Source organism: Symphalangus syndactylus, chromosome 14 (genome assembly GCF_028878055.3).
Source record: "Symphalangus syndactylus isolate Jambi chromosome 14, NHGRI_mSymSyn1-v2.1_pri, whole genome shotgun sequence".
Lineage (NCBI taxonomy): Eukaryota > Metazoa > Chordata > Mammalia > Primates > Hylobatidae > Symphalangus > Symphalangus syndactylus.
In genome coordinates this window covers 109,997,151-110,010,344 of record NC_072436.2, presented here as the reverse complement: position 1 = coordinate 110,010,344, position 13,194 = coordinate 109,997,151, and the positions used below count along the sequence as shown (strand labels likewise).

Genomic DNA, 13,194 nt, shown 5'->3' with positions numbered 1-13,194 from the left:
TTGTTGCTAATTTTAGACTGTTTCAATTTACTTTTAACAGTGGTCTCGCAACAAATACAGCAAATGTTTGGCACCTCAGAGGCATCCCAGAGGTACGCAGGGGCTCAGTGCCACAGCATGGACAGGAGAAATCTGTGCCCCTCTAAGCAGGGGAGGGGCTGGAGAATGCAATGATAAGTGACTTAGCGTAGTAAGAAGTAACATTCCTAAGATTGTTCCACTGGCTACCACCTCTGCAAAAAGGAGCCAAAATGAACTGAATGAAGTTACTGGAGTCACATGGAACCACTCAGTACTGTGCCTGAATCATGAAAGGACCTCAAACAGCATTATGTCTTTTAAAGGAAATTTAGCCCACTGGGAACTCCCTTTGAATGTCTGACTAAAAAGTGAGACATGAATCCAGAAAGCTGCTAAAAACCTAAGATATGAAACTGGAGAAAACATGTTTTCAAAGACACCTGTCCAATTTAGAAAGCAAAAATCTGACTCTAAAATGAATAAAGGACTTGAAAAATCAAAAAGTTAAGGGAACAACAAGCAGTAATGCACCAATTGTTCAGACTAAATACACTGTTACTTACACTCCAGGCCATAAAATTGGAAAATCCCCAATCATTTTCTTTATGGAAGAACAAATGACTAATACGACGACTGAACGACTTTTCATCATCTCTGTAATTTATTATCTTCAGCACTGCTTGTGCATGGCAAGACCATGACCTGTTTAAAAGAATAATCTGAGCCTTAGTTGACATTATTTACCAGATGTTACACATTTTTAAAGACAGTTAACATAGCACACCAAAATTCCCATTTATGTTTTCATTGCTCTCTCCTTTCGGGTTGGGGTTAAAGGTAGGACGGAGGCATTTTTACCTTTAATAGAGAAAAGGGTGTTTGGGGCTCCCCCAGTATATTCTGTAGTGATTTCACTCACGGTTTCATTTTTTAATTCCTCAGAAGTTGAAACAAATTTTCTTTAATTGTATCTATACAATTTTGACCTCTGCTTCTACTGCTGATATAGGATTCACCTCTCAGCGTCGCTCCTGCCCCTGCAGCCCTTCAGTGCCATGCCTCTCAAGCTCTCCTGGGATGCCCTCCAGCACACGCTGGGGAAAAACCAGCACCGGGGAGCTCTGTGGCCTTAGAGCTTGCTGTCCTCCCCCGGCATCGAGGAATTCACTGATGAGGCACACAATTACAACCACAAGAGAACTACTGTATATGCAGTCAAGTGTAGGGTGGACCACAAAAGGGCCTCTAAATCCAGGTTCAAAAACCATACATACAGCACTTAAGCCAAAGAAAGTTAAGGTTTGCGATTAAAGTGGGGCCTTATCAATCAATGCTGCAATGAACCCTGAAATGGTCTGACTCTTCAGGACAAGGGTAGGACAGTGCTGTTCCCACAGCACTTCCTGCTTGCTCGGGACGCTGACACTGGGTATGGACCATTCACTGTTTTTCCAAAGTGCTCTTCAGGCTAAAGTTGTCCATTAGACTAAACCAAACCTAGCCCAAATACTCATCAGATCACATTATAATGTGAACAGAAGAGGAAAACCATCCACAGGCCCTGGCTGCATCATAAAATTACCTTAAACATTAAAGAAAATGAAAGTACGGCCAGGTGCAGTGGCTCACGCCTGTAATCCCAGCACTTTGCCAGGCCGAGTCAGGCAGATCACCTGAGGTCAGGAGTTCGAGACCAGCCTGGCCAACAGGGTGAAACTCCGTCTCTATGAAAAATACAAAATTAGCTGGGTGTGGTGGCACACGCCTATAGTCCCAGCTACTTGGGAGACCGAGGCAGGAGAATTGCTTGAACCCAAGAGGTGGAGGTTGTGGTGAGCCAAGATCAAGCCACTGCACTCCAGCCTGGCGACAGAGCAAGACTCCGTAAATTTTATTCCCTGGGGGAACTGATAGAACAGCTAGAGCCAGTTCACTCCGGGGAACATGTTACTGAGGGTTCCAAAGGGCCACTGTGTGGGGTGGCAGAGAGACTAGGACAGGTGCAGTCCAAGTCAGCAGCCTCCCCTGGCTCCAACGCAGACAGGTTGACAAAGTGGTCCACACTCCCAGAATCAACTGTGTTTTTGATAAAAGATGAATTAATTTTCTAATTCATCTAAATAGAAGGACCATCAAGATTTCTCAGTTTTAGGCCGGGCGCCGTGGCTCACGCCTGTAATCCCAACACTTTGGGAGGCCGAGGCGGGCAGATCACGAGGTCAGGAGATCGAGACCATCCTGGCTAATGTGAAACTCCGTCTGTACTAAAAATACAAAAAATTAGCCGGGCGTGGTGGCGGGCGCCTGTAGTCCCAGCTACTCCGGAGGCTGAGGCAGGACAATGGCATGAACCCGGGAGGCGGAGCTTGCAGTAAGCCAGGATAGCGCCACTGCACTCCAGCCTGGGCGAAAGAGCGAGACTCCTTCTCAAAAACAAAACAAAAAAAAGATTTCTCAGTTTTTGAACATTTCATAATATACATGAATCTTTACATGTTCCTCAAGTCAGAGGGCCGTGCTGTATAAATCCTTCACAAAGTATGTTTTACTTGTACCTTCTGGACAACCCGGACAAATTAGCTATCACACAATGGAAAGGATGTCTGGCTCTGACAGCTGCCATTTTCTGCTCAGGCAGTCACTGACAGAGTAAGAATTAAGCCTGGTGGCTCAATGGTCAGCTAATCCAGCCAGCCCTGATTCCATGGGCTGGTAGATCCTAACAAACTATTTTTAGTTTTTTTACTTACAAGATAAAAATATACTTTTCTAGCTTGGGTATTATACATACACCAGTGGGTTTTAAAGAGAAAGATGTATTTAATCTAATTTAAAAATCAAAAGGCTATGTAGAGGCAGCAAATAACTTAAGATAAAATTGCACTAGGCTGATCAAATTTGGCTTCCAGTAATGTAATACGACTATGTGGGGGTTTGTAGTTGCATCATTTAAACTGTCTTACGTGGAATCAGATTCAGCATTGCACTGGAGAAAGAATCCTACGCTTTTTTGGTGTGGTCTGTCTGGATAAAAGCGTGGCATCACCATAATCTTCCATGGCAGATTTCGCACAAAACACGGAGGGCTAAGGACCGACTCACTCAGTCTGCTGAAGCGCTCCACAGTGAACTGAAAGGTTGCCTCGGAGCGCCAACTGGTGTCTGCAAAAAAAACACATCATCAGTCACAGAGCCTGTGCATTTGACCAAAAGCACTAGCATTAATCGACATGGAGTAAACTGTTCTATACATCTTGATTTAACTGCTAAAATCTAACAGTTTGAAAACATTGCTTCCAATTTATTAAAAGCCTAAGACTGAAGATGACATTCAGTTTCTGAATGGATTAATTCTTCCTTATGAAGTCCAAAACTCAGAGTGCTAACCATACACTTGCCATTCCTGTCAGACTGAGTTCCACATGAGAACAATGTCTACTTTACTAAAGCTGAATTCCCAAACACCCCGAGCACCAAGTGAGTGGAGAGACCTTGGAGAGAAGGAACGACATGGCTCATATCTGTTCAAGGACAGGACTTCTGGGGGGAAAGACCACGACATGGGACTTGGGCTGACTTTAGAGAGCACGGAACACACAGGTAGGACTTGAGAGCCAGGGAAACAGCCATCCCCCTGGAAGCTCAGCACTGCCCAGAGGCAAGACAATGGCTACAACAGTAGCCTAATAATAAACGGTAACCTCGTTAGTTCACGATTTTTGCAAAAATACTAGCCTGGACACCCTGGTGGAATAATTTTTTTTTTTTTTTAAGAACTGGTATTTTTTCCCACATGAGTAGTATAAATTGTTCAATGATAACAAGACCAAAGGCTGATTTAAGATATTTAAGTTGCTGACAACACAGTGCCTCTTAGCAGAGGTCCAACTGAAGGTCTCCATTTAAAATTCAATCTTTCACTGATGACAGTGACTATTCATTTGCATGTGGCCATGGGTCAATCACCTTTGACAAACCCTGCAGCATCTTACTGCCTCTCGAACGACTCCTGCGAAGGCACAGTCCTCCCACACCCACACCAATCTGTTATTGACCAATACTTTTATAAAGCATCATGAAATTGCCACAGCAAGGTCAACATGCTACACAAGCTTCTAAACGCTTCCTTTCACTTTCTGTACCTATCTCATTATAGCCTGCACACAGCTCACTGACTGGAAGGAGACCCAGGGCCACATCAAGGGCCTAGCTCTACAGGCAGTGCCTGGAAGGCTGCTCCCGGCTTAGAATCAGGTGGTATTTTGACATCCCTGACCACCAGGCTCCTAAGGCACAAAACGAGACTTGTAGGCTTGGGTAAAGAGCGCATAAGAACATCCTCCCATCCTTCATCTTCAGGCCCCTGAAGGCAGTCACCATGGCATCCAACAACCCTTCAGACTCCAAAGTTCACTAACAACTGAGTTCTCAGCATCAGCCACTTCTCCGGGAACAGAATTTGCTTGAAGTTTGTGACTGAGTTTGGTCTTAAGAAAACATGTCCATCAGTCCTCCTGGGAGGGTAGTACTGAAATATCAAAAGTATGTGTGACGATAAGCACTTCTACCTCCTTTGAGACACTCTTCATCCCAAATTATTGTATTCCACACAACCCTGCTGAGTTGTTTACAGCACAGGCACTTCGGAAGGATGAGCAGCTGAAAGAGGTGCATCTTGTCCAAAAGAATTATTTATTTGAGCCTCTTCAAGTGGTATTCCCCTAATCCTTTTGAGGGACAGAAGTCTACTAAAAGGCAAGAAACTTGTTTAAGATAATAACGTCTAGAATGGCGTGGTGGAATAAGTTTTGCCATGTGTTTTTAGGATCATGCAATTCACAGCTCATCAGGAGTTAAGTTCTGCAAGGTAGACAAGAGACAGATGTCAAGGCCCACATTTTAGGTGAGGAAACGGAGATTCGCCAAGGCTGTTTTACAAAGTGACAATAGAGGATTTTAATATCCAAGACTTATCAAGACACTATGCGCAGTGACCCTGACTCTGGTTTTTAAAATACCACTTCTGGAAGTTACCATGACACTCACAAAACGCAGGCCTCAACAAAATGAGACTACTAGCTTGCCCGCTTTACACAGCCCATGTATACAGAAATGCACAGAAGCAACCAAATGGAAAATCACTGCAGGACCTAAAAAGCTAAAGAAACAAGGTAATGCCTCTCTTCCAACTAATCTATTTTCTATAATTCAGCTCTTTATAGGGTTTTATTTTATGTATACAAAATCAATACATACTATGAGTGCTTTTTGAACTTTCACCCTATACATTAAATTTCCCAAGGTATTCCTAAAACATTAAAAAGACCCAAACAATGGTGAGACTCAGAATTGAAGTTTGCACTTGATCCACCTGCTGCCCAGCCCCGCAGATGCCACCACGCATCCATCTCTGTGCCCCCGAGTGTGACACTGCCCTGACACACAGTGGTTAGTTCACAATTAGTGCACTGCACACTCAATTTCAGCCTCACACTCAAGGCACATTTCTTAGAACAGACTTATCAAATCTGCTAAGCACAAAGTTTAGATGATACTTCAGGTGTATTAAAATTTCACCTCGCTTCCTGAAAACTCTTCATACTAATAGAATAATTGAAAACTTTTACTAGGCCTGGTACGGTGGCTCACACCTGTAATCCCAGCACTTTGGGAGGCAGAGGAGGGTGGATCAGGAGATCAGGAGATCGAGACCATCCTGGCTAACACGGTGAAAGTGCATCTCTACCAAAACTACAAAAAATTAGCTGGGCGCAGAGGCTGGGGCCTGTAGTCCCAGCTACTAGGGAGGCTGAGGCAGGAGAATCGCCGTGAACCCAGGAGGCAGAGCTTGCAGTGAGCTGAGATCTCGCCACTGAACTCTGGCCTGGGCGACAGAGCGAGACTCTGTCTCAAAAAAAAAAAAAGAAAAAGAAAAAGAAAAACTTTTACTAAAAAAACAAAAGGTCGGCCAGGTGCGGTGGCTCCCGCCTATAATCCCCCAGCACTTTGGGAAGCAGAGGCGGGTGGATCACCTGAGGTGAGGAGTTTGAGACCAGCCTGCCCAACGTGGCAAAACCCCGTCTCAACTAAAAATACAAAAATTAGCTAGGTGTGGTGGTGCGTGCCTGTAACCCCAACTACTTGGGAGGTCGAGGCAGGAGAATCACTTGAACCTGGGAGCTGAGATCACGCCATTGCATTCCAGCCTGGGCAACAAGAGCTAAAAACTCCGGTCTCCAAAAAAAGACAAGATAGGAGGGCCAATAAAAAGGAGAAGTGGACTTGGAAATCAGCTTTCACAGATACGGTCAGCCAGATTGTCCTCCCACGAGTTATTACATGAGACTGAGTCGATGGAGATCTTTGCCCAAGAAAATAGTTAACAGTACACTGGATCCTATGTACTATTTTTTGCAACTTCCAAGTATACTAGAGATTAGCAAGGACACCCACATTCACTGCAAAATTAGCGCTTCATGCACAAAGAGTCCAATCTGCCTGGATGCCACAAAGACTCCAATCTGCCTCGATGCCACTAACATTAGCAGAGTACCATTTTATTACCGCATGCTTCTTTTTATTGTAAATGACAGAGCAACAAACTTCCGCAAACTGGTGTCACCACAAATCCTCAACCAGATTCCTTGATAACTCACTACCTTCCAATCTGGCCCCTGGAGACTCTTGTAGCAGGGGCAGTGACAATTACCTACAGCACGAAGTTCCCACTGTGCACTTTGTTACACCAATTTTATCCTCCCAGGGCAAAGGCCAATGGACCGGCCTGGGCTTCAGTTGCAAAAAGAAGGGTAGGCCAGGCGCAGTGGCTCACGCCTGTAATCCCAGCACTCTGGGAGGCCGGGGTGGGCGAGACGGATCATGAGGTCAGGAGTGCGAGACCAGCAGCCTGGCCAACATAGTGAAACCTTGTCTCTACTAAAAATACAAAAAATTAGCCAGGCCTGGTGGCAGGCGCCTGTAGTCCCAGCTGCCTGGGAGGCTGAGGCAGGAGAATCGCTTCAACCCAGGAGGCAGAGGGTGTGGTGAGCCGAGATTGCGGCACTGCACTCCAGCCTGGCCAAAAAGAAAAAAAGAAAAAGGCAGGGCGCGGTGGCTCACGCTTGTAATCCCAGCACTTTGGGAGGCCGAGGCAGGCGGATCACGAGGTCAGGAGATCGAGACCACGGTGAAACCCCGTCTCTACTAAAAATACAAAAAATTAGCCAGGCGTGGTGGCGGGCGCCTGTAGTCCCAGCTACTCGGAGAGGCGGAGGCAGGAGAATGGCGTGAACCCGGGAGGCGGAGCTTGCAGTGAGCCGAGATTGCGCCACTGCACTCCAGCCTGGGCGACAGAGCGAGACTCCGTCTCAAACAAAAAAAAAAAAAAAAAGAAAGAAAGAAAAAAGAAAAAAAGAAAAATAAGAAAAAAAAAAGAAAGAAAGTTAAAGAAAAACACAATACTTCAAATTTTTGAATCAGAAAGGTTGGGATGAAATTTCTCCAAATGGTGCTGTTGCAGTGATTTTAGCAAAGTTCAGATCTTCATTCTAACACAAGTTCTTGCAAGTCCTAGTCAATCCCCACAAATTAGTTTCATGGAGAACAACATTCTAAATCTAGATCCATCTAGATCTTCAGAGGCCATATTTGCTCTAAAACTTCCTTGGTGGCTCACGCTTGCAGTCCCAGTACTTTGGGAGGCCAAGGCAGGTGGATCACCTGAGGTCAGGAGTTCAAGACCAGCCTGGCCAACATGGTGAAACCTTGTCTCTACTAAAAATACAAAAATCAGCCAGGCGTGGTGGCATGTGCCTGTAATCCCAGCTACTCGGGAAGTTGAGGCAGGAGAACCGCAAAAACCCAGGAGGTGGAGGCTGCAGTGAGCTGAGATCTCACCACTGTACTCTAGCCTGGGCGACACAACAAGAACCTATGTCAAAATAAAATAAAATAAAACTTCCTTGGGCCAAGTGCAATGGGTCATGCCTATAATCCCAACACACTGGGAGGCCAAGGCAGGAGAACTGCTTGAGCCCAGAAGTTCGAGACCAGCCTGAGCAACACAGTGACATCCCATCACTACAAACAATTAGCCACACATGGCGGTACTTCCTTGGTTATCTCACGAAAAGCAGTGAACGAGGAACTAAAAGTAGAATGAGTAGATACAGTAAAAGATAATTCTGATACTTGCCAATAATTCTATGTTAACAGGATTTTTAAATAAGTTTTCTTCCTCAACTATATATGTCTCCCATCTCTTTCTGTCATTAGCTATTTAGCATCTTACACAAGAAATGTCCCTTACTAAGAAGTCTTCTGTGCAAATCAGTCAAGTCGCTGATAGTTTGGATACAGACAAAACTTCTAATGAGGTGCTTCCCAGATTGTGTGTCCTAGTCTGAAATGGACACTCAACACTCAAGGAAACAGGACACTCAAAAAAAGGGGAGCTCTGAAGTTCAGAGTCTTAGGGAATCATTAACAAAAACTTCTTTTGGAGAAGCAATTTATGTTGCTTCTGATAAGACAACCCTGAGATTTATGACGGTAAATAAAGCTTGTTTAGCCCAGCACATCTCCAACTTCCTAGAATCCTGTGCATTTTTCACAACACACTTATCCCCTGAAGAAGAGGGATGCGCAATTTGTACTGCAGCTGGAAAACGCTGCCCTCAGCTACAAGTTCTTCTCCTACAGTCAGGAGCACCTCCCTCCCGTGCACTTTGCCATCAGAAAGATATCACATGCTGGGTCTTTCAACTGCAACCACAGTTCCAAACCAAGGAAAGGTGCTACTGAAGATTACTCAACCTTCTCGGATTATAGGCTTTTTCCATCAAGGAGGTCACAAGAAGGGCATTTCCACTTTCGGGTCCTATGGCGTGGGACCACTGTCTACTAATTTAGTGAAGTGTACCTCAAAAGGAAGGGGACTATTACCCATATTGTCCCCTCATAAGTCATTCTCCCCAGGAGACACCTGACAATGTCTAGAGACATGTCATGACTGCAAGCGGGGGGCAGCGGCCATGAGCATCCTGGAATGCACAAGACAGCCTCCCACAACCAAGAATTATCCAAGTTGCCATGAGAAGCTGAGAAGCTCTGCCCTATATCTATGTCTCCTCCCAAGACCTCCCCCCTAAAAAAAAGAAAAAAAAGTAGGGAAATGTTGGAACAGATTGCTCTGTGGGAACTACACCGGGAATGCTCCGATAGGGCAGGGTCTGTCACTGCTACACAAGTGGCTAGAATTGATCCCAAACGCACACCTGGCGCCTCAGAGCTGGCCATGCCTTCCCAAATGCACTCACTCAACCGCTTTCAGCATCTCTGATGTCTGAAGTAAAACCTCCAAAAGCCCAACAACCAGCGAGACCACACCCACACCGTTGCCCTTGTCTACGGTGGAAAGCGCACTCCACAGGTAACAAAGCAGCGGGTTTAGACCACGCCTTTTTACCTTCCTCAGATATTGCCTCAGCCAGCTGCCAGGGGTAAACCGCACTGTGAGAGAACTCTCAACTACGGCTGCAGTTTCTCATGGAGGCTGAACTTTTGGCAGGAGGTCTGAACAGCAGTCCTTCTGGTGGTGCAGCCCGTGACTGATGGTTTCTTTCAACTGCCCCGTTACTCCCCTGGGAAGGACACAACCCTCATGAGGATTGATGGACATGCTTTTTGACAGAACATGGTTTCATATTACACTCAAGACTCCAGGGGCTGCATACTGCAATTACTGGCTGCTCCCTACTCACAAGTGTGACCTTGCAAATGTTGAGGTCACTAATCTGATAAATTTAAAGAAGGAATGGTCTCGGAAGAAAAAAACTGATTTCCTACACAAAAAATGTCCATGCACATACATATGAGTATGCTTTCTCACAGAGAAGCTATAGACCAAAACTCAGTGAGGGAAAATGAAGGCCAAAGCTTGAATCTGATTTCATCCCTAACAGGAGCGGGGAGGGATTCTCAGCTATCATCAACTGATATACACCCTGCAATGAGAATGCAATGGAAAGCCAAGTTCCAATGTCTGCACGTATCTTGCTGCAAACAAACAGGAAGGAGAGTAAGACATGCTTGTTGTTCCCAATACTAGCAGTGGCTGGAGACCTGCAGGCATGAGTAAATACCCACCTATTACATTTAAACCTACATTACACCTCCTCGCCTAGGCTAGGGAGACTCTACTTACCTGGAAATGGTGTAGGCAATCTTGAAACTCAAAACCCAAACAGGATTTTCCTCAGTTACAGCCTCCTGAAAACTAGCTACACTCAAGCTCAGAAGTACCCAAGGAAAAAACATGGATCTGAATCTGTTTTCTGAAAGGTTTCCGCCCGCTGCGAGGAGGCGAACCACAGGCACTTACCATCCTCCATGTCCTCCTCCGCGTTGTTGTGTCCATCACTCAGGGCCACATTCCCGTTGATCACAGGGTTCTGAGTAATTCTTGGTGGGTCATCTGTATCTCCAGCTTTAAAGAAGAAAAAGAAATTCCACGAGTTTTACATTTATGGCTTTAATGGAATAAGCAAAATATAAACTTATACTTTTGATGTTGCCTAATCATTAATAAATTCCAATTGTACCACAATAAAGGTTCATTCTAATCCAAAAAATATTTATACTAACGTTTACTATGTATAAACTTTCGTTGTTTCAAAACACTAAATGGAATTTGAAAACATGCTATACCACACTGTAATTGGCTTTATTTGCAATGATATTCTGCACAAAACTTTTTATGTAAAATCTCTTATGTAGGCCAGGCATGGTGGCTCATGCCTGTAATCCTAGCATTTTGAGAGGCCAAGGCGGACAGATCACCTGAGGCCAGGAGTTTGAGACTAGGCTGGCCAACATGGTGAAACCCCGTCTCTACTAGAAATGCAAAAATTAGCTGGGTGTGGTGGCGCATGCCTGTAATCCCACCTATTCGGCAGGGTGAGGAATGAAAATCACTTGAACTCAGGAGGCGGAGGGTGAGTGAGCCAAGATCGTGCCACTGCACTCCAGCCTGGCCGACAGGGTGAGACTCAGACTCAAATTAAAAAAAAAAAAAAAAAAAAAAATTCCTTAGGTAGTTCTTACTTTACAATAGCTAATCAGCGTAAAGAACCTTTATCTAATTGTGCAAAGTCATTATTTTAGTATAGGTTTCCTAGTAATTAAAACAACTCTACAGGCAATTTTGTTGTGAAGATTGCTGAACATATGCAAATGGTATACATTAAAACAAATATTTTAAACTTTTTCATCATGAACACATGCCAGTATCTGTTTTTTTTTTTTTCTTTTTCTTTTTTTTTTCTGAGACAGAGTCTCGCTCTGTCCCTGAGCCTGGAGTGCTGTGGGCAATCTCAGCTCACTGCTACCTCTGCCTTTCCAGTTCAAACCATTCTCCTGCCTCAGCCTCCTGAGTAGCTGGGATTACAAGCACGTGCCACCACACCCCAGCTAATTTTTTGTATTTTTAGTAGAGATGTGGTTTCACCACGTCGGTCAACTGGTCTCGAACTTCTGGCCTCAAGTGACCCACCTGCCTTGGCCTCCCAAAGTGCTGGGATCGCCCACCCATGGCCAATGTCTTAAAACATCAAATCATCATCCTCAAGGTGTCAGTGGACAATTACTGTATAATTATGTAAAGAGCCTGGAAAGTATTTAGGAAAGGATAAAACTCTTTGATCACTCTAAATGCATGCTAAATGCTTGGGCTGAAAAACACATATAACTCAAGTTCGGATTCAAAACATTTTAAGTTACCACTGGCAAATAAGGTGTAAATTACAACAATATTCCAATCACTTTTCATTAATTTCAAAGCATAAATTTCTCACAGTGACACGGGTGGTTATTCTACAAGCAGAATAATCACAGCAGGACTCTTAGGTTTTACCTAGGCTCACACGTCCCATTTAAATCAATTTGTTTTTCCACATATTAGAATAGCTCACTGCAACTAATGCTGGTCCCACGGTTGCCCACACAGTTGGCTTTCCCTGGTGCATTGGACACCAACAGAAATTAAGAATCTCAACTGCAGACAGGAGATGTGCTTTTTAACAGCCAGGTAGTTGTGTGTGTGGTCTGCACAATTTCAAAGCCTTTCTGCCATTGGAACCAGCAAGTAATCTGATTCAGCACCATGGACAGTGCCATGCTCACTTCCTCCTCCAGGAACTCTCCAAAACCCCAATGCTTAGATTATATCATAAACCTCTTCAATAATTCCTGAATAAAATGGTACTCCCCGCCACCCAAGCATCTCAAAACATTCAAAATACCAAGAAACAGGTATTACCATCCAGACATTTAAGATTAAGACATTAAAGATCAATTTCAGTGTTGACAGTCTCTTAATACACTTAATTAATGATGCATTAAAAGTTATTTCTGGTCCGACCCGTGGCTCATTGCCTATAATCCTAGCACTTTGGGAGGCAAAGGTGGGAGAACTGCTTGAGCCCAGGAGTTTGAGACCAACTAGGGAAACATAGTGAGACCTCATTTCAATTTATTATTATTTTTAAAGCTTATTTCTGAAAACATATATACATACTTCTGAACTAGTCCCTAGACCATCATGTCTTGACAGAAATACTGTGGAAGGGGGTTAAGGAAAAGAACTCAGATGTACACTCAAGACACAAGACGGAGAAAAGGAAAAATGTCTTTTTGCTGGTTAACTAGCTCAAATGCTCTAAATCAAACATATGTGCTAAATTAAAAAAAAAAAAAAAAGAAAAATCAGATACTCTGAAAAGTCTTTCATCCACATTCATTTTCCTAGAACTACATCAAATCTTTAAGAAGTTTTATATTAGGCCGGGCGCGGTGGCTCACGCTTGTAATCCCAGCACTTTGGGAGGCCGAGGCGGGCGGATCACGAGGTCAGGAGATCGAGACCATGGTGAAACCCCGTCTCTACTAAAAGTACAAAAAATTAGCCGGGCGTGGTGGCTGGCGCCTGTAGTCCCAGCTACTCGGAGAGGCTGAGGCAGGAGAATGGCGTGAACTCGGGAGGCGGAGCTTGCAGTGAGCCGAGATTGCGCCACTGCACTCCAGCCTGGGCGACAGAGTGAGACTCCGTCTCAAGAAAAAAAAAAAAAAAAAAAAGAAGTTTTATATTATTTATAAATTGTAAACCAAGGACAGTGA

General features: G+C 44.4%; 1 protein-coding gene across 3 annotated transcripts in view; it reads right to left on the bottom strand.

The window, feature by feature from the left end:
* USP7 (ubiquitin specific peptidase 7) overlaps window positions 1–13,194 on the bottom strand; it is a 75,159-nt gene that overhangs the window by 28,887 nt on the left and 33,078 nt on the right. For 2 of the 3 annotated variants that reach the window (XM_055240743.1, XM_055240745.2), the window contains exons 2-4: window positions 10,403–10,507; window positions 2,985–3,183; window positions 585–723 (exon numbers count right to left, since the gene is read on the bottom strand). In XM_055240743.1, coding sequence (XP_055096718.1) covers window positions 585–723; window positions 2,985–3,183; window positions 10,403–10,507 — 443 coding nt within the window. Of the gene's footprint in view, window positions 1–584; window positions 724–2,984; window positions 3,184–9,487; window positions 9,663–10,402; window positions 10,508–13,194 lie in introns of those variants that run through there. The other variant, XM_055240744.1, reaches the window with a different exon arrangement.